A 21,714-nucleotide genomic window follows, 5' to 3' on the forward strand; every position below is an offset into this window, starting at 1 on the left:
GGGTAGTATTTTAGGGTTTAGGGTAGTGTTGTGGTGTTTGTGTAGTGCAGGGGGTCGTGCTGTGGGTAGTGTTTTAGGGTTTAGGGTAGTGTTGTGGTGTTTGTGTAGTGCAGGGGGTCGTGCTGTGGGTAGTGTTTTAGGGTTTAGGGTAGTGTTGTGGTGCATGTGTAGTGTTGTTGTACTGAATGTGTAGTGTAGGGTAGTGTTTTAGGGTTTAGGGTAGTGTAGTGGTGTATGTATAGTGTATGGGGCATGCTGGGGGTAGTATTTTAGGGTTTAGGGTAGTGTTGTGGTGTTTGTGTAGTGTAGGGGGTCGTGCTGGGGTTAGTTGTTTAGTGTTTAGGGTAGTGTTGTGGTGCAAGTGTAGTGTAGTGCAGTGTAGTGTTTTAGGGTTTAGGGTAGTGTAGGGGGTCGTGCTGGGTAGTGTAAATGTAGTGAGAGGACTGTCACTTGCCTTAAAAACATTTACCACGACTATACCTTTATCACGCATGTTTTTGCGTTGTAATGGCATGCGTGGTAAAGGCATAGTCATGCTAAAAGTTTTGCATAGTAATGATATCTCGTTGTAATTGTCTATGTGTACTAATACACGCTTTGTAATGGTACGCGTTGAATTTGTATGCATTGTAACGACTCATATTCCATCTCCGATGCCCATAGAGAAAGAGGGAGGCACTCGACTGCATATACCATATATATGTATGCACACAGTTTTTAAACTGCTTTTCTCTCCCCCTCCAAAGGCTTAAAAATGTCGTGGGGACCACCATATCCTGGGGCTAATTATATTATTAGCATATTAGCATATGATATGCTTGGGGGGGCCTTGCAGACCGCCCCCCGAGCCCAAGGGACCACCACCTCCCCGGGGCTTAAAATAAAATGCTTAGGGGGCCGCGCAGACCACCTAGTCCCCGCGGGCTAACTTAAATATGGAGGGGGGCCATGCGGACCCCCGCACCCCGGAGACCACTACCTCCCTGTGGCTATCTTTTTTTTTTTTTTTAAATAAGCAACAGGGAAGGCCCGATAAAGTGAAAGGAGGGTCCTGTGCAGCCGCCCTCATGAAGCCAATAATGGCCTTGGGACTCCTCCCATATCCCAGAGTGTCTACCCCAGGGACATAGCTGTTTGCTGTAACTTGGCGGGAGCTTTGACAAGTCAGAGCAATCATTCAGCTTCCAGCAAGCGGGAGCTAACAAAATGCTCTCGCTTGCTGGAAGCGGAGGTTCTGTCTGTTTCTCTGCCAATTGCCAAGTGGGCAGTGAAAAAGATTAACGATTGCTCTAACGGACAGGGAGCTACATGTTTAGCAGCTCCCTGTCTGTGAGAGCACTGATAGCTCCCGCAGGAGGCGGGGAGCCACCAGGGGCCGCAGGGGCTTTGAGGTTCCCCCTGGGGTCCCCGGGGAAAAGAGCAGAAAGAGGAAAATAAAGGTGAGAAACGAGCAGAAAGAGGCAGAAAAAAGGTCAGCAATGAGCAGTAAGAGGCAAGATAAAGGTGAGAAACGAGCAGAAAGAGGCAGAATAAAGGTCAGGAACTAGCAGAAAGAGGCAATATAAAGGTCAAAAAGAGGCAGAATAAAGGTCAGAAACAAGCAGAAAGAGGCTGAATAAAGGTCAGCAATGAGCCGAAAGAGGCAAGATAAAGATGTAAAATGAGCAGAAAGAGGCAGAATAGGTAGAAACCTTGAAATCTGTGGATTGGTGGGTACACGTTAAGCGAATCAAATTAGATAAATTCTTTCAGCCAATGGGTATAGGGTGGGTGGGAGAGGGGGCGGAAATGGAAGCCTGCGAGTCAGTTTTCGCGTTCGCCATATAGTCTCTTTTGTGGCTTTAGAACTGCAATAGATTCCCTCGAAAGTGGGATCACTTTGTGCTCGTTGGTATGTAACGTTTCTAAATTCTCTCTTAACTGTTTATCTTGGACATGCCTGGCTAATTAACACAAAAGCCACAAGGGCATGAATGTGTGCCACATGGCACTTTAAAAAAAGCAAAAAAGTGCTTTTATAAAGGAAATCGCTAATTACCACCAACTTGAAGTTGGTGGTAATTAGAGATTCTTTAAGGCTAAAGTGCACTTACTTTTGTGCTACTTACATTGCATTTAAGGAATCACAATTTCCGATTCCTTAAATGCAAGAGCAAACTAAGGAATCGCAATTTTGCAATTCCTTTTTTTGCTAGTAGGTTTAAACTCACCTACATTGCTCGCAGCCAAATAGCAATCGCAAACGCTGGAATTCTGCTAATTTCTGCGTTACCGATTGCTATTTGGCCAACTACATCTGGCCCCAAATGGAATAATAGCAGCCCAGCAGCGTAACTAAACAGTAGTTGGTCGGTGCTGCTTCCTGCAAAACAGAAGAAAAACGCAAGTGACGTTTCGCATCGCGAGCCAACCATAAGCAAGATAACAACAACAATGCAACGTTAAACAAAGGGCGAGCAGCAGTACATATTAGCCGCCAATAGGTGGAGTTTCACTCAACAATACAGATTACTTGATGTCTCGGAGAGCAGCGCATGCGCGCTGCCTAGGTCAAACCTAAAAAGGCAAGATAAAGGTGAGAAACGAGCAGAAAGAGGCAAAATAAAGGCCAAAAGGGAGCAGAAAGAGGCAGAATAAAGGTCAGCAACAAGCAGAAAGAGGCAAACTAAAGGTCAGCAATGAGCAGAAAGAGGCTAAATAGAGATTAGAAATTAGCAGGAAGAGGCAAAAGAAAGGTCAGCAACAAGCAGAAAGAGGCAAAATAGAGATCAGAAATGAGTAGAAAAAGGCATTCAGACATTCACGTGCCCTCTCACAGACCCACACAGACTCATGGACTTGCTCACAGACCCAGTCAGACACTGCTGCACCGACTAATAGACCCACTCACACACTCATGCACCTATTCACAGAGCCACTCAGACACTCACGCTTCCAGTCACAGACCCACACGGACATGCATGCCCCCACTTACAGAGATCCACACAGGCACTCCTACACCCACTTACACAGCTATGTACACACCCATACAGTCACTCACACACCCACTCACAGACCCATACAGCCACTCACACACCCACAAACCAACTCACACACCCACTGAGACCCATACAGCCACAACATCTCTGTCATCTCTATCAGCCACACCTCTGAGCCAAATTGGACCGACCACCACTGCTTCTACTTCTTCACCAAACCCACATTACACCACCACATCTTCCACTAGTCTCGCAAAAACTGGAACAAGCTCACCGAAGACCAACTCACCACCTCCCTCAGCAAAACTCCACCACTGACATCCATGGATGCCAACGTCTCAGCACGCAACCTCCACAGATAGATTTCCGACTACGCCAACACACTCGCCCCCCTCAGGAAACCCTCAGGCAAGCTGCCCTCCAAGAAAGCCAGCTGGTTCTCCTCCTCCCTCCAAGAGTCCAGGCTCACCTGCAGATGGTTTGAGAAAAGATGGAGGAGCAGCAAGATCATGGCAGACCACGCAGCTTACAAAACAGCCATCACCGCACCGCACAACCACCTCATCAGAATAACAATGAAAGCAGCCATACAGGAACGCATCAACGCCAACGCACACAACAAAAAATAACTTCACTGTGGTCAAATAATTTGACAAACCCAGCACAGAGACAGCAACCCAAGAAACACACACCTCACCCGGAACCACCCTACCCAATGGCTCCAGTTCCCAGCATACCATGCCCAACTGGACCACCCTCGCCTCTGACAACACCCTCAGGATCATGAAGAGCATCCACTCCAGAGCCCCTCGGATCCCTGCCCTCACCACATATTCAACAGAGGTAGCACCCACCTCCATTACACCCGAACTCTGCTGCATCATTAGCTGCTCCATCGAGTCCACCACCTTCCCTGAAGACTGAAAATACCTGCTGAAGAAACCCTCTGCCAACCCAACGGACCTCAGGAACTGCAGACCCATCTCTCTGCTCCCCTTCCCAGTAATCAAGAAAGCCATCAAGCCCAGCTCTCTGAGTTCATCGAAATGAACCTTATCCTGGACCTCTCCCAATCAGGCTTCAGAAGCAACCACAGCACAGAGACTGCTCTCTCCACTGCTACAGATGACATCCGCACCCTCTTCAAGCGAGGCAAGACTGCTGCCCTCATCCTTCTGGAATTCTCAACTGCCTTCGACAACGTCTCCCACAACACCCTCTGAACAAGACTCCACGACATTGGCATCTGTGACAAAGCCTTAGAATGGATCCATTATTTCCTCATCGGCCAAACACAGAGAGTCAGACTTCCACTGTTCACCTCAGAACCCACAGAGATCAGCTGCAAAGTGCCTCAGGAATCCTACCTGAGCCCCACCCTCTTCAACATCTATGTGGCCCCGCTTGCAACTATCATCAGAAGCCACACACTCAACATTGTCTCCTAAGCCGACGACACCCAGCTGATTCTCTCCCTCACAGACAAACCCACAGCCACCAAGAGCAACTTCCACAATGGGATAAAACAGTTGCCACCTGGATGAAGAACATCTGTCTCAAGCTCAACTCAGACAAGACCAAAGTCCTCATCCTGGGCTTCACCCCCTTCATCTGCGGCGACTCCTGGTGGCCCGCAGCACTCAAAACCCCTCCCACAACTGTGGACCACGCAAGAAACCTCAGCATCATCTTGGACTCCTTGCTTTTTATGAACCACTAAATCAACACCGTCTCGTCCTCCAGCTTCTATACGCCCCACCTGCTTTGTAAGATCTTCAAGTGGATCCCCACCAAGTCCTAGAAAACCATCATCCATGCGCTCGTCAGCAGCAGACTCGACTACAGCAATGCACTCTACGCCGGCACACCCAAAAAGTCCTAAAGAAACTGCAGAATATCCAGAACGTCTACGCCAGACCCATCTTGAACAATCCCTGCCATAGCCACATCACTAGTCACCTGAGACACTTTCACTGGTTACCTATCAAAAATGAATTTCCTTCAAGCTTCTCAAGCATGCCTACAAAGCCCTCCACAATGCTGGACCTACATACCTCAACCACCGCCTCCTTCTACACTCCCACCAGATATCTCCGCTCCACCCAACTGGCACTGGCCATCATCCCACAGATCTGCAAAACCACGGCTGGGGGAAGATCCATCTCCTACCTCGTTGCAAAGACCTGGAACTCCCTGCCACTACACCTCAGGCAATCACCGTCACTGCGTCAATTCAGGAAGGACCTCAAGACCTGGCTCTTCGACTGAACTGCAGATCTACCCCCCCACTCAGCGCCTTGAGACCCTAACAGGTGAGTAGTATACAAGAAACATGAATAACTGACTCACACACCCACTCATCTACCTAAACAGCCACTCACACACTCTCAAAGGTTACACGTTATAGTTAGAAAATAACAATTTTAAAAACATTGAAATTCACTGAAACCAACAAAGGTTACAGGGACATTACAGTTAGGAAATATATTTTTTTAAACTTAGAAATTAACAGAAAAAATAAAAAAAGGTTACAGGGACGCTCTATTTAGGCTCAGATTTCACTTGTACAAAACCACTGAAAATCAGCAGTTATAGTTACCTAAGACAACTGTAACTTATGCCCCGGCAATGTACTGCTTATGACCTTACATATTGTATCACTCATGACATGGTCAGTTACATCACCTATGACATCATTGATGACATCTCATATGACATCACTGAAGATATCATCCACAGAACCACTCATACACCCACTCACATCCCCATACAACCTCTCATACACCCACACAACCACTCATATACCCATTCACAGACCCATACAATTACTGATACACATACTCATTCACCCATACAGCTACTCACACAGCCACTTATTTACACATACAGCTACTAACAGAGCTACTCCCTCACCCATACAGCCACTCATACATCCATTCATTCATCCATCACTCATGCACCCACTCATTCATCTATACAGCCACTCACACAAACACTTACTGTGTGCAAAAAAGCCACTCATACACCACTTACATACTCATACACCCAAACAGCCACTCAATTACACATACATCCACTTACATACCCAGTCACTCAACCATAGAGCCATTCACAGAGCCACTCAGTCATCCATACAGCCACTGACATGCACACTCATCCACCCATAGATCCACTCACACAGCCACCAAAATCATCCATACAGCCACTAATACACACACTCACCCACCCATACAGCAACTCACACAGTCATTCACTCACTCATACAGCTACTCACACACCCATGTATTCACCCATACAGACACTCAGACATCCACTCCCACACTGATACAGTCAAAGTGTCACTCAGATGACATACATTACAAACAGTATCACTCAGTAGTACAAAAAGAATAGTAATTTAACGTATGCAGTACCTTAGGGATATTTAACTCTCAGAATCTTTTATGAAACACTTACATTCACTGAATGATATCATCAGTGATTTCGTTTGAGATGTCATTAGTGATGTCACTGACCATGTTATGAGTGATGTAATATGTGAGGTCACAAGCTGTGCGTTGCGGGGGCGTTAGTTATAGTTAGCTTCGTTAACTATAACTGCTGAATTTTAATAGTTTTGAATGAGTGAAATCTGAGCCTAACTATAAAGTCCCTGTAGCCTTTGTTGATTTCAGTGATATATATATATATATATATATATATATATAGATATATATATATATATTATATACTGGCGGTTGCCAGTAGATAGTTATAGTTAGGACCGTGTTTCCATAGGAAATCTGAAAATTCTATTTTGAATAACTTTGGCGCCGGTTGACGAATCCTCGCGAATTTTTCAAAATAGGTGGGGCGCTCCGCTCCTACCCTGAAAGTCTCGGGGTGATTAGTCAAGCGGGGGCCGAGAAAAAAGGGGGTCCCAAAACGCTTGCACGGTGAAAAACCTGAAAAAAAATATATTAATAAATACATAACTTAGCATTTAAAAAACCGTACAAATTCACTTAAAAAACCATAGGTTTCACACATGTTATAGTTAGCTGGACATTTCCCTTGTAAAAAACCAATGAAATTCCCCCGTTATAGTTAGTGCAGGCAACTATAACTCACGCGACCGCAATCCTCTGCTGATGACGTCAGATATTACATCACTGATTACATATGTGTCTTTCTGAAAAATAAATATTTGTAATATATGTATAGCTAAAGATTAATGGAAGAAGACATGGGTAAATAGGTGTCTAAATACAGTGATGTAATATCTGACGTCATCAGCAGAGGATTGCGGTCGCGTGAGTTATAGTTGCCTGCACTAACTATAACGGGGGAATTTCATTGGTTTTTTACGAGGGAAATGTCCAGCTAACTATAACATGTGTGAAACCTATGGTTTTTTAAGTGAATATATATAAAGACAATCCAACTCCCAGCAAGAGGAGGCACGTACACGAAGTAGGTGAGAATAAGGCTTATTTATTGAGCTTCAGGTCTCCCCCGACCCCGCATTGAAAGAGAGACGCATTTCGCCTGCACAGCAGGCTTTGTCAATCTGATATATATATATTATATCAAACTAGATCCTATATATACTGCCAGTAGGTATTATATATATATATATATATATATATATAATACCTACTGGCCAGTAGGTATTATATATATATATATATATTCACTTAAAAAACCATAAGTTTCACACATGTTATAGTTAGGTGGACATTTCACTCGTAAAAAACCAATGAAATTCCCCCGTTATAGTTAGTTCAGATAACTATAACTCACGCGCCCGCAATCCACTGCTCATGACGTCACATATTACATCACTCATGACATGGTCAGTGGCATCACTGATGACATCACTGATGACATCATCCTTTTGATAGAGTGGCGGTCGCGCGACGTGAAATATCCACCTAACTATAACATGTGTGAAACCTATGGTTTTTAAAGTGAATTTGCAAGGGTTTTTAAATGCTAATTCCTAACTATAACGTGTGTGAAACCTATGTTTTTTTCAGTGAATTTGTACGGTTTTTTAAATGCTAAGTTATGTATTTATTATTATATTTTTTATATATTTATTTTACAATAAACTATGTATTAAAAATTATTATTATTTTTTTTTTTTTTTTTTTTTTTTTTGAAAACCTTTATTGACAGTTCAATAAGAACAAGTATGGGCCTACAACCCCCCGGGGCCGGCCGCTAAGCAATCAGAGCAATAACGACAAGTATCAACACAGGCAGCACTTCAGGGAGCAAAATCGTACTGCTAATACTGTGAACAGCGTAAGTAGGGCACCAGGAGAAAAAGGTTTTCATTTTATGATGAAACAAGGCAGAAGGATCAGGTGACAAGCAATTTTAAAACAACGATCACGGATATGCAGAGTAATGAACGTTAGCGATTTACAGCAATATATTCGGTCAATGGCGCAAACACAAGAACATCAGGATGGAGAAAAACATAGTCTACAGCTGCGCCCACAGTCCCCCGCCAGAACTCCCCAAGAACACCCCGAAAGTTGTGAACACATGGAACGGCAACGAGGCATAGCAAAAGGAGGTGTCTCACGCTGATCCCAGAAAAAGAAAGACAAAAAGAATCAGAGAAGAAAAAGGAGGCCGTGGAAAAAGATGAAGGAATACAGAGTCCCCTCCCCCAACCCCCCACCCTGCACCTCTGCAGATGAGTACGGCCCCCCCCCCCAGCAGTGTGCCTGTCGCCCTGGAACCAGACCCGAAATGTAGGAGAATAGGGAAAAAGAAGTAGGAAAGGACCCCCACCAGACGGGGGGGTAGAGAAAGTATTTATAAACTGGAGGAGGGCCTTCAAAACAGACTATTATTATTTTTTTAATGGTTTTTCACCGTGCGCGCAACCCGCGATTTTCTTTAAAAAAAATTAAAATGGTTTTTTCTGCCTTCGTGGTCCTTCAGGGACCCCCTGACAAAGGCTAGGGGGTCAGGAACTCTCTACCCTGCCCCCTTTTCACGTTCGCCACCTTCCTTTTTCACTCTCGCACTCAAAACAAACAAAATGGCGGCCGACACTTCCTGATTTCGACCGATTCGAACGTTGACTGACATGTAACCACCAATCAGAATTACGCTCGCGCACGTTAGGGTGCGCGCACGGTGCGTGGCTATAGATATTTATGGACTGTAACTGCAATTTTCTCAGGAACTACTGAACAGATTGACTCCATATATGCAAAAGGCACATCCCTGACCTGAGGACTACCTCTTTGCCAAATTTCAAGTAATTCTGTTCAGCCGTTCGGGCTGTACCTTCGACTAAAGGTCCTATGGGAAAATGCACGGGGAAAACGCGTTTTGGGACCCCCCTTTTTTCTCGGCTCCCGCTTGACGAATCCCCCCCGAGGCTTTCAGGGTAGGAGCTGAGCAGAGCGCCCCATTAGTTTTGAAAATTTCGCGAGGATTCATCAACCGGCGCCAAAGTTATTCAAAATAGAATTTTGAGATTTCCTATGGAAACACGGTCCTAACTATAACTATAAATATATATATATATAAAAAACATGTTGGGACAGGTGTACGATCAAAAGAGTAATACTTCTCTAACCCTATGAATTGCTGCATTGATGGTTATATATCTTTTTACATAAAAAGTGGATAATCTGATGCTTAGACAACTTTACATGCAATGAGGATAAAATATGTGTTTTTTATATAAATATTTTTTATAAAAATCCTATTTATTAGCATATTTTTTAGTTTTTAGAATGATTTTAGGTATTACTATTTTTATTTGGTTGTACAATGTAAAACAACTGTCAATTTACAAGCATTTAAGCAGTAATGATTTAGCACATGTTTAGAAAACAGACTTATCGCATCCCCAATGTTTGGTAGTGTTTTACCTATTTTTTATGTCTATGCACCATGTGATGTTGACACTCCAATCACTGTATAGCATTTAAAAGCAATGACGAAAGTGTTTCAAGCTGACTTGTGAGCAAGGGCTTTTGTAGCCCGAAACGCGTCAGGTTCGAGGTTAACAAAAAGAATAAACTCCATCTAACCTCATTCGTTGGGTTCGCGTCTCTGTTCGCCATCGTTGTGGAGGTGCAGAGAAAATCTTCGTTGTTTTCTATATTGAGTTACGGAAGTCGGCTTTCTTCCGTAGGTGAACCCACTCCCTTTCAAGTTGGCGGCCGCTGAAAAACCGTTGTGAAGAGTGCAAAGTTCGAGAAAGGAGCTTGTAAACGGCAGCCCCTGGTATCACTAAGCAATACACTTCGCCAGCCGGAAGGAGGATCGACCCGTGAGCCAAGTCAACAACGGGCTTTTGGTCGTAAGAGTATCCAAGGCGGTGAGTGGTGTGAATCTTGGTGAAATAATACCGGTGGGGGAGGTGAAAGAGGAGCATCAGTAGTTATGTGGCGTTAACTAACTGAGACGGAGAATATACTGAATTAGTATAACCTCGACATGTCAGCTGAGGCAGTGCGCGAAAGGGAAGCGGCAGCAGAGGAGTTGTTTAGCAGTATACCTAAGACGAGTAACACGTTCATATCGTCTACAGAGGAAAATGCAGGAAAAAATGGGGACCTGAAGGTTCTGTTAAAAAAACTAGAAAAATGCATGAAAACGAAAATCACAAAGTGGTGGGAACAGAAATCCCTGTCGAAATATATTGAAGCAGGAAGAGTCCCGAGGGGGCTTAGAATTCTTTTGGCACCCAGTTACGAATGCCCCAACCCAAATATGTTAAGAGAGTGGGGCGAAAGTAATCTGCAAGCATCGTCAAATCTGGTGAAAATATTGATCAAATACGCTGATATTGACAGAGAAATATTGTTGCGGGAGATTGAACAGATCAATGAAAGCTTGAGCAAAATGGAACCTAATGATCTCATTACCAAAACAAGGGCAGAAATAAAAGAACGTTTAAAAAAGCGGAAGAAAAAATAAAAGCACGCAAAGCCTTCAAATTCTCTAGGGACCAAGCGGATTATGAACATGGCCGTATCTATACCTTTGCCCGCAAGTATGAGACAGCAAAACGCAATAGTAACAGCAATAAAGGAAACAAAGGAAATCAGCTGCCAGAACAGAGCTCCAGCACCAACTCTAACTGTGCTAGCAATGAACAGACGACATTATCAGACAATGAATCACCCACAAGTGAGAATTCATCGGAAAGAGGAAGCAATATGGGGGATGAAATGCCAAACAGAGTACTAAACCTAGGGGAGGAGGTGGATTTTTAGCGCTGGACCGGCGCCAAACACTACGACCACGACAGCCAACAAGGAGAGAAAACGCAAGAGAAATAATATACGAAGGAGGGAAAGGCCGAAAAGCCACAACAAAGAAGCCAAAAAAGACTTTCTGGCACAAAAAGCAGATGTAGATGAAAATACGATCATCAATTTGTCCACCCTTATCCCTACCCAAGCAGAAAAGCAATTATTATCATTGGGACTCTTTTTCTGCACAATCAGCGATTTCAATTACACCCGCACAAGGATTGATATTTTCTGTTTTATACGAACATTAAAACTAAAAAAAATGTTGCCATCAAAGAAGGTTTCAAAGACTCTCAAACAGAGGGAAATGTGAATAGAGAAAAAATAGAACTACAAGCTAAGGATGTTCCATCGCTCTTGACTTTACACCATCTATTTGAGAATGCAACTCAGGAAAATACTGATCTATCGAATACACAAGAGCGTTTAGCAGCTGCACATATCAAACAAAGCGGCGCTGGTATAAGTCCTTTTAAACCGAAATCACGATTTATCCCAATGATGCCAAAGGACGATATTGACATTTTTCATGAAGTGATAGTAGAGGACATCAAAAAACTACACTATCAAACCAAGCACAAAAAACGTCATAAGAGCTACCAGGAAACAAAATACTTTGAACTTATGAAAAAACTCAAGTCAAATCATGAAATCTTGGTAACTAAATCGGACAAAGGAGGTAATGTTGTACTCTGGCCTCAAAAGGATTATAAAATAGAAGCACAAAGGCATCTGGATGATAATACATACTATGAAAAAGTGGACCACAAAACATACAATGCAGCCAGTAGTGGTCTGAAAAGCAAGCTGCTACAATGGAAAAGAGATGGGTGTATCTCTTCTGATGAATTTAACTTTTTATTTGTGGAACATCCAGTTTTACCTAGGTTATATTTTATTCCCAAGGTCCACAAATTGACCAATCCAGTGCCGGGGAGACCGATAATAGCAGCAATTGGCAGTATGTGAGAACACATCACACAATACGTGGATTTCTTCCTACAAGATTTGGTCAAGGAACTCCCAACATATATCAAAGACACCAGTGATCTATCAAATAAACTGACCAACATACAATGGACGGAAGACATGCTGCTCATTTCATTGGACATAGAATCACTCTATACTAGTATTGAACACAAAACAGGGCTAAATGCCCTGTCACACTTTTTGGGAACAAGATCATTAGATATGTACAACCATAATAAGATGTTAGTAGATCTAGTAACATGGTGTCTGTTCAACAACTATTTTCTGTTTGGAAATGAAGTATATGTACAGAAGAGAGGCGTAGCGATGGGAGCCTGCTTCTCCCCCAGCTATGCATGCTTGCATGTAGGGTGGTGGGAGGAGCAGGTCCTCAAATGCACATTCCAAGATGATTATTGCACCCATATAATCCAGTGGTGGCGTTACATCGATGATGTCCTTATTATTTGGAGAGGGGATGAGCTAAGTGTAAAAAACTTTATTGACAAAATCAACGATAACATCTATAATCTCAAATTTACATCTCATTTGAGTACAAAACAAATAGATTTTCTAGATGTTAGAATCTATGTAAAAGACAAACAGCTGGCTACTTCCCTTCACAGGAAATCAACAGCAGGGAATACCACGTTACACGCCAGCAGCGCACATCCCCACCACACAATCAGAAGCATACCTCAAGGGGAGTTAACACGCCTAAAACACATTTGTAGTACGTCTGAGGACGAATTGCTGCATTGATGGTTATATATCTTTTTACAAAAAAAGTGAATAATCTGATGCTTAGACAACTTGATATGCAATGAGGATAAAATATGTGTTTTTTTAATATAAATAATTTTTATAAAAATCCTATTTATTAGCATATTTTTTAGTTTTTAGAATGATTTTAGGTATTACTATTTTTATTTGGTTGTACAATGTAAAACAACTGTCAATTTACAAGCATTTAAGCAGTAATGATTTAGCACATGTTTAGAAAACAGTCTTATCGCATCACCAATGTTTGGCAGTGTTTTGCCTATTTTATATGTCTATGCACCATGTGGTGTTGACACTCCAATCACTGTATAGCATTTAAAAGCAATGACGAAAGTGTTTCAAGCTGACTTGTGAGCAAGGGCTTTTGTAGCCCGAAACGCGTCAGGTTCGAGGTTAACAAAAAGAATAAACTCCAGCTAACCTCATTCGTTGGGTTTGCGTCTCTGTTCGCCATCGTTGTGGAGGTGCAGAGAAAATCTTCGTTGTTTTATATATATATATATATATATATTCACTGAAAAAACCATAGGTTTCACACACGTTATAGTTAGGAATTAGCATTTAAAAAACCTTGCAAATTCACTGAAAAAACCATAGGTTTCACACAAGTTATAGTTAGCTGTACATTTCACTCGTAAAAAACCAATGAAATTCCACGTTATAGTTAGTGCAGGCAACTATAACTCACGCGACCGCAATCCTCTGCTAATGACATATGTGTCTTTATGAAAAAAAAATATTTGTAATATATGTATAGCTAAAATTTAATGGAAGAAGACATGGGCAAATAAGTGTCTAAATACAGTATTAGCATCAGCAGAGGATTGCGGTCGCGTGAGTTATAGTTGCCTGCACTAACTATAACGTGGAATTTCATTGGTTTTTTACGAGTGAAATGTACAGCTAACTATAACTTGTGTGAAACCTATGGTTTTTTCAGTGAATTTGCAAGGTTTTTTAAATGCTAATTCCTAACTATAACGTGTGTGAAACCTATGGTTTTTTCAGTGAATTTGTACGGTTTTTTAAATGCTAAGTTACTTTACGCCGTTCGTGCCGTGCGCGCCCACTTCACGCAGTTCGTTCCGTGCCCACGTTACGCTCGATGGGCCATGTACGCACGATGCCCTTCGCGCACCGTCCGCACACGGAGGACATATTATGCGCTTCGTTGTGAAAGGTTTTCTACTAAATGTTCAGTAAATAGGGTAATATGCCATGCACACGGGGGGGGGGGGAATATATGGATTTTTTTTTTTTTATTTAATTTTTCACCGTAAGCGTATTCGGCGTTTTTTAAAAAAAAAGAATTTTTTATTTTTTGGCTTAGGATGGCCTTCTGGCACACCATAACCAAGGCTAGGTGGTTAGGAGCTGTCTAGCCTGACCCCTTTTTATGATATCCAACTTTGTTTTTCCTCCCCCCCTCAGAGTGCGAGAGAGAAAATGGCGGCCGATACTTCCTGGTTTCGACCGATTCGAATGTTTACTAAGATCTAACAGCCAATCAGAATCGCGCTCGCGCACGGCACCGTACGCGTACGGTAAGCTTACGGTGCGCGCTCGGAGCGCGCTTACAGATATATGTATTGATTTAAATGCTATTTTCTCAGGAACTACTGAACAGATTTACACCAGACCTACAAAAGGCACTTCCTTGACCTGAGGACTACCTCTCTGCCAAATTACAAGTAATTCTGTTCAGCCGTTCGGGCTGTAGCTGTGTCTAAAGGTCCTATGGAAAAATGCATGGGGAAAACGCGTTTTGGGACCCCCCTTTTTTCTCAGCCCCCGCTTGACGAATCCCCCCGAGACTTTCAGGGTAGGAGCACCGTGCTCACTGTGCGCCCTGGTGCGTTAAGTGGGCGCGCACTCCACGAATGGCGTAAAGTAACTTAGCATTTAAAAGACCGTACAAATTCACTGAAAAATCCATAGGTTTCACACACGTTATAGTTAGGAATTAGCATTTAAAAAACCTTGCAAATTCACTGAAAAAACCATAGGTTTCACACATGTTATAGTTAGCTGGACATTTTACTGATAAAAAACCAATGAAATTCCCCCGTTATAGTTAGTGCAGGCAACTATAACTCACGCGACCGCAATCCTCTGCTGATGACATATGTGTCTTTATGAAAAAAAAATATTTGTAATATATGTATAGCTAAAATTTAATGGAAGAAGACATGGGCAAATAATTGTCTAAATACAGTATTAGCATCAGCAGAGGATTGCGGTCGCGTGAGTTATAGTTGCCTGCACTAACTATAACGGGGGAATTTCATTGGTTTTTTATCAGTAAAATGTCCAGCTAACTATATAACATGTGTGAAACCTATGGTTTTTTCAGTGAATATATATATATATATATATATATATATATATATATATATATATATATATGTACCACATATATGATGCATGAATATAGGGACGTCTAGGTGAAATGTTATTTTTAATATACACATGGCCATTGGTCACGTGAGAAACAATATGGTAGCCCACATGGGCTGGATTGTAGCAATATTAAATTTTGGCATTTTCATATTTTTGAGGTGTCCATTTCACCGTAATGTCCACAAAAATAACGTTCTTTTCATTAATGATGACACAACACAATATAAATTGTTATGATTGTTATTATTGAATGTTATTTTGCATTTAAGTCTTTACGTGCATATGATGGCCTGGATTATTGACCAATGTGGGCTAAATCTGAATTTTCAGTGATGATAAAGGATTGATTTTAATGTGTTTATGAATTTTAATAGACATGTTTTTAAATTCTTGCGACTTTGCACATAACATGCAGTTATTTGCACATGTATAAAGCATATTCAGTACAAGTAACAGCAATATGTATTTGTCCACGCTACTGAAGTTTCGGTTTAAACGTGTTTATGAAGTCAATAGACATGTATGTTAACCAATGCGAATTTGCACAAAAAAGAGCAGCATTTTGCACATTTATGAAACAATATTTGCACTAGTCAATTTATATTGTCGATGTCTATAGGTCTATAACTTGCTTCTTGAGACATCGTTTTTAAATGTCTGCAAATTTTCACAAAGAAAAACAGTATTTTGCACATTTGAAAAACTTCGAAGTATTTTGTCGATGTTTATGTACCCATAATCACATGGTTGTTGCACTGGCACTTTAAATTCTATGGTCACTCCTGGCGTCATGTGGTCAAGGCTTCTTCGGAGCCAAAACGCGTCATGGCGGCAGTGCCGGTTTAAAGAAAATGAAATAATCAGCACTTATATCTGGGTCCGTACCGTCTTTTACGCAGCGCCTGGGAAGTGGAGTAATGCGACGGATTGCGTGTGCATATACATAGATATATATATATATTTTTTTTTCGATATAGATAGTGATCTTTTTATCCTCGATATTCTGACATAATTTTTTTTTAAACTTTTCTACCTCTGCAGAAATGCCACTCCCTACATTGAGTGTGCCTCATTCACACCAGTTTGTAAACTTGCTTCCTTCGCACTGTGTTCTTTTCTTGACAGGAAATCAGCCCCCTGGGACGTTGGCTCCACAAGCAACAACCACAACTGCAACTGCAATCGCAACCACAATCGCAGCCTCAAACACATCCGCCACCACAATCATCTCCAATCCCCCATATGAGAAAAGACTTTTCCGCTGTGCCAATGGGAAGATCTTGGCAGAGCACGAGGTCTGCAACTTTAAGGACGACTGCAACAAAGGCACTGATGAAATAACCTGTAATAAAGGCCAACTGACATGTAAGAGATACCTTTTAACATAGCTAAATCATGTGGGTTCTTTGACTCAAGCATTCTGAGTAAGATCATCTCTGCAACACCAAGAATGTGACATATATTGCCTCACAATAGCCACGTCATGCGCAATTATGTGTATTTTTACTAGCAGATGGGTAGTGCCAAGATAGATAATTTGCAAACATTCTTGATTTTCCGTGTGCTGTATAATGAACCACATTAGGTTTAGAATTTACACTATATTCATATTTTGTGTATGGTCTTATCTGCTACTGCTGTTGATAAGGACACCTGGTTCACCCTCACACAATTCCTCATTGTTAGTGAAACTAGTATATTTGTGTGTCTGCTGTATTCACAGGTCGTCGTGAGGATACCCTTGGCAAATACAATATTCTTCCCTCTGAACAGGAGTGGACCTTGTTAAACATGCCTACTTTTCTGTATGGGATTCACTTGTAACAAATAAAGGCAGTTGCCAAGAAACATAGGCTTTCTAGAAAGAGGAGAGAGTATGTGGTTATGTACTGGGCAGGCAAGCATATTTGTCAGCAGAAGGCACATCTAGCCCCAATATAAATTCTTACCTTGGACTCTCCTTTTCACATAACAACAAAGGTGCAAATCTTGAACTTCTAAAGAAGACAGTATATTGCTGTCAATTAAACACAAGGGCCAGACTATGTGCAGTGGAGTTTGGGTAGCCATTATATCCAGATTATTCCAAAGAAGTCCACCTGTAGCACTAGATAAAACAAGCATTGGCAAAGCCAATAGGTCTTGGCAATCCCCGAGCTATTGGCCTTGTCAATGTGAATGTCTTTTAGCCATGTTGTCTAGCAGCACATCTGCTGTTCAGCATTGCTGAAAGGCATTAAAAGTGCAGAATCACAGGATGTCAAGCCAACGCCATGTCTTGTCAGCCCCCCATGTTGGGTTTATTGTCCTGCCCCTCCTAACACAAAAAAAGTGCTATGACCTGGCCTGCGCTGGCCACATCATCACTTTTTTCAGTGACTTTCAGCCATTGTGAACAGTAGATGTGCTGATAGACAACATAGCTAAAAGACATTCACATTGACAATGCCACTCGCTCGAGCATTGCCCAGATCTATTGGCTTTGCCAATGCTTGTTTGGTGTTGACTGGGTCTTGCTGAACAAATGTGGAAGTGATAGTGAGAAACAGCTGAGGAGCTTTGAAGTAAAGCAAGGTTGTGGCATAATGGCCAGAGCTGCCAACAGGAGAACAGGGGAACCACGTTCAAATCTCTGGTTTGGCTGAAACATTTGTGATTCTGGGCAAATCACTTACGCTTCCACCTGCATACATCAATGAAAGTTTAATTGTGTAATGTAGCTGGTGAGCACTTAACACACTCCAATACCATTGGCTGGTGTTAGCACTATGACAAGATGGAGGACAGAGCAAGTGCTCCAATACCATCGGATCATGAAAAACAATTTAATTATTAAAAGCAGCAGCAAGGAGGGAGGTGTTGGAGGGTGGGTGAGGCAGGGAAGCAGGAGGAGGTGGGCAAGCAATGATGAGAGAGGGCGGGAGGAAGCAACAATGAAGGGGGAAAAATCCCCTAATTGAACCAGGATAAGCGACAAAAATTAATGTGTCATTGTAGAATGTAACTGGTGAGCACCTAAAGAGCTCCAATACCATTGACTTGTGTTTGCGCTATGGCAAGACGGAAGATGGAGCGAGCACTCTAATACTATCGGATCATGCAAAAAAAAAATAACCAAGTGTTGTTCATGTTTTAACAACTTTTTGTCAAACGTTTATTTAATTTTTTTTTTGTTTGTGGCATAGTCAACAATAAGGCTATCAAGTCGCCCCTCGCAGGGGGGGATTAGCGTATGTAAGAAAAACATAAGCGGCTAGCAAGAAACATTATACAATCGGAGTTCACTGCCGTCGTTGAAGGGTTATCAAATAAGGGTTACAGTTCCTTATAACGACGGGAAGCGAGATCAGCCAACCTCAAGTGGCAAGGGAAAGAGCCAGTCCACCTGAGTGTCTCCCATCTTTCTTTTCGATGTGAGGCAGGATGGCCCCCAGTCCAGGGCGGACATTGAGATAGCAGGGCCCTATGCGAAGAGTCTCTAAGTAAAAGCACAAAAAAGAAAAACACAACACCCACCCCTATCCCTCCCCCACCCCGACAATGGTGGCGGCAATGAGCAAGCAAGTGGTCGTGGAAAAGCCAAGCAAAGACGTCTAAATCTGAAACAGATGAAGAGCTCTAAGCGACGAAGGGCATACAGCAGACGGTAGACCCCTTGAGAGGAAGGCAACCAGGGGTCCCCACCGGTACTCAAAATTCTTAAAGTCATCCCGGAAGACAGCTGACATGCGCTCCAGACTGAGTAGTTTCCAGAGCCTGGAATGCCAGAGTGAGACCGCTAGTGCCTCCCTGTTTTTCCAGGCAGCAGCTAAAGTGATTTTCGCTGCTCCAATGCAGAGCCACATAATAGTCTTATCAGCTCGTGTTTGGTGCTCCAGTGTTGGATCACGGAGACCCAGAAGGACACCCAGCATGGTGTTTGGGATAGGGTACCCCAATATATCTTTGATGTGTGCCAATATTTCCTCCCAGAACGGCCGAATAGTGGAGCAGTCCCACCAGATGTGCTGAAAATCTCCCAGGAGCCCACAGCCTCTCCAGCATCTATCGGAGGCGGTAGGGAAGATTTGATGGAGCCTAGAGGGGTGAAGGTACCAGTCCATCATGGTCTTTATGTGAGCTTCCTGGAGGCCAGAGGAGTGATTGAAACGATGGATGTTTAACCATAGGTGTCCCATTCAACGTCTGAGATAGCGCGTTGGAGGGTGTTTTCCCACATGGGCATGTAACGGGGCCTCGGGGAGTCTGTAGTGGTGAGAAGGAATTTATAGTGGAACGAAATAGCTCCCTTTAGAGCTGAGGCCTTAGCGAGGAAGGTTTCACATTGCGTGGGGGGGGCACGTAGCAGCTTCTCGTATGGGGGGTGTGAGGGCCCAATGCATTAGCTGAAGGTAGTGGTAGTTTTCCGAGGCGTTCAGCTCGTAATCACGTCTGCAGTTGTCGAAGGTGAGGGGTGCATGATTGTGGAAAAGTGAGTTAGAGCAAGGCATCCCCTCTCCCTCCACGTGTCAAACGGGCCCTCCAGATTACCCGATGGGAACTCCGGGTTAAAGTGGAGCGGGGTGAACGGCGAGGGGAAGGAGGTCCACCTTGCATCTTCTGCCACCGTGTCCCATACTTTCAGCGTGGTGCGTGTAGGTGTAGCAATGTATGCATTTTTGGGTCTATCTTTTTTAGGGTGCCAAATTAAGTCCCAGGTAGGTCTGGCGGTCACACTCCGATCCATGTGTAGCCTGTTTTTTCTCGGAGTCCCTCTTGGACCACTCCACTAGTATTCGCAACTGGGCAGCTTTGTAATACATTTGGATGTCGGGGAGGCCCACTCCTCCGTCCGCGCGGAGGCGCCGCAACAAGGAGAAAGAAAAGCGAGCGCGGCCCCCTTGCCAAATAAAATGTAAAATCATTGTCTTGACCCGACGGAAGAAATCCTTCTTCAATTCTATAGGGAGAGCCTGGAATAGATAGAGGAGCTTAGGGAGAAGGGTCATTTTCACGGCATGTATTCTGCCGAGGCAGGACAAGAAAAGATGTTTCCACTTTGTGAGGTCCGCTTGGATACGTGTGAGGATGGGCTACAAGGTAAAAAAACGCCACCATGTCCCCTCCCTAATCCACCCCAGGCCCCACACATAAAGAAAAAACTGTAAAAAACAATACATTTCCAAAACTTGTAATCAGAACTCAAATGGGGGTGAGAAGCACCCGCAAAATACAGGGGGAACAACGGGTCCGAGGGCACGGCCCACGTCCGCCCCAACAGGTAACTAAAAAGAGGGAACACTTAGTAGAGTCTAGGAGCAAAGAATGAGTGAGCACCAGCCCCCCTCCACCCGGCCCAGAAGCCCGCCCCAAGTGGCCATACACAGGGACAGAGCCCAGCAAGTCCACAATCAGTCTGAGAGAGAGACCCCAGTAGGTGTGAAAATCAATACCCTCCAATGGAATAAACAGTTCGTCCCTGGACAAGAACAGTAAAGAAAAGAGCCATGCTAACAGCAACGTTCTTACTTTGGAGAGAAGGCAATCCACGGCTGGTTCCACTCCCCCCTGCCTGGTCAGAGTTCCAAATGGTCGGGACCAAGGGGGTTCCGGCGAGAGCAATAGAAGGCATTGGAGGAGGAGCCGCTGGAAGCTGAGTGGACAGTCACAGTAGCCGGCCCCCCTCAGGCAGGGGGCTCTGTAGGTAGTCAACAGTAGGGCAGAACTGAGTTCAAGGTCGGGCCCAAGGAGGTAGTAGGTGATCAGTCCCATCAGGGGCCCAGCATTCAGCGAGGACCCCTGCGTGTATTCATGGACCACCCAGTGGCGGACGGGGATCGTTGGGCTCGGTCACCATGGCTGTCCTGTGCGGTCTCCAGGCTGTCCGTCGGCAAACCCAAGAGCTCCAACCCCTCCTGGAGGTCCGTGATGTGACGCCGCTTGTTTTTAAACTCAAAACTAACGCCAAAAGGGTAGGTCCATCTGTACTGGATGTGGTCCTCGCGAAGTTTGGTGGTAATGCTTCTGAATTGCTGTCTCCGTGCTAGAGTGGCCGGCGCTAGGTCTTGATAGACTGAGCAGGAGTGGTCTTGGAAAGAGATGGTGCTCCTCGCTCTGGCTACCTGTAAGACCTCCTCCTTCACCTTGAACAAGTGAAATGGCGCCAAAATGTCACGCGTCGTTTCTTGTCAGTAGATTGCAGGGTGCCCACACGGTGGACTCGGTCAAGTTTGATTTTAAGCGTCTGCGGGGCCAAGATATCAGCAAACAGCCCCTCCATGAAGGTTGCCAGGTCCGATTCTTCTGCGCCTTCCTCCAGGTCCCTGACG

The 21,714-nt window shown here is 43.7% G+C and overlaps 1 protein-coding gene across 1 annotated transcript in view; it reads left to right on the forward strand.

Moving 5' to 3' along the window:
• MAMDC4 (MAM domain containing 4) overlaps positions 1 to 21,714 on the forward strand; it is a 394,635-nt gene that overhangs the window by 131,124 nt on the left and 241,797 nt on the right. Inside the window, exon 12 of the mRNA XM_085611032.1 lies at positions 16,532 to 16,771. Within this exon, the coding sequence (XP_085467158.1) occupies positions 16,532 to 16,771 (240 nt within the window). The remainder of the gene's footprint in view (positions 1 to 16,531; positions 16,772 to 21,714) is intronic.

Source organism: Triturus cristatus, chromosome 1_2, assembly GCF_964204655.1.
Source record: "Triturus cristatus chromosome 1_2, aTriCri1.1, whole genome shotgun sequence".
In the NCBI taxonomy this organism is placed as follows: Eukaryota; Metazoa; Chordata; class Amphibia; order Caudata; family Salamandridae; genus Triturus; species Triturus cristatus.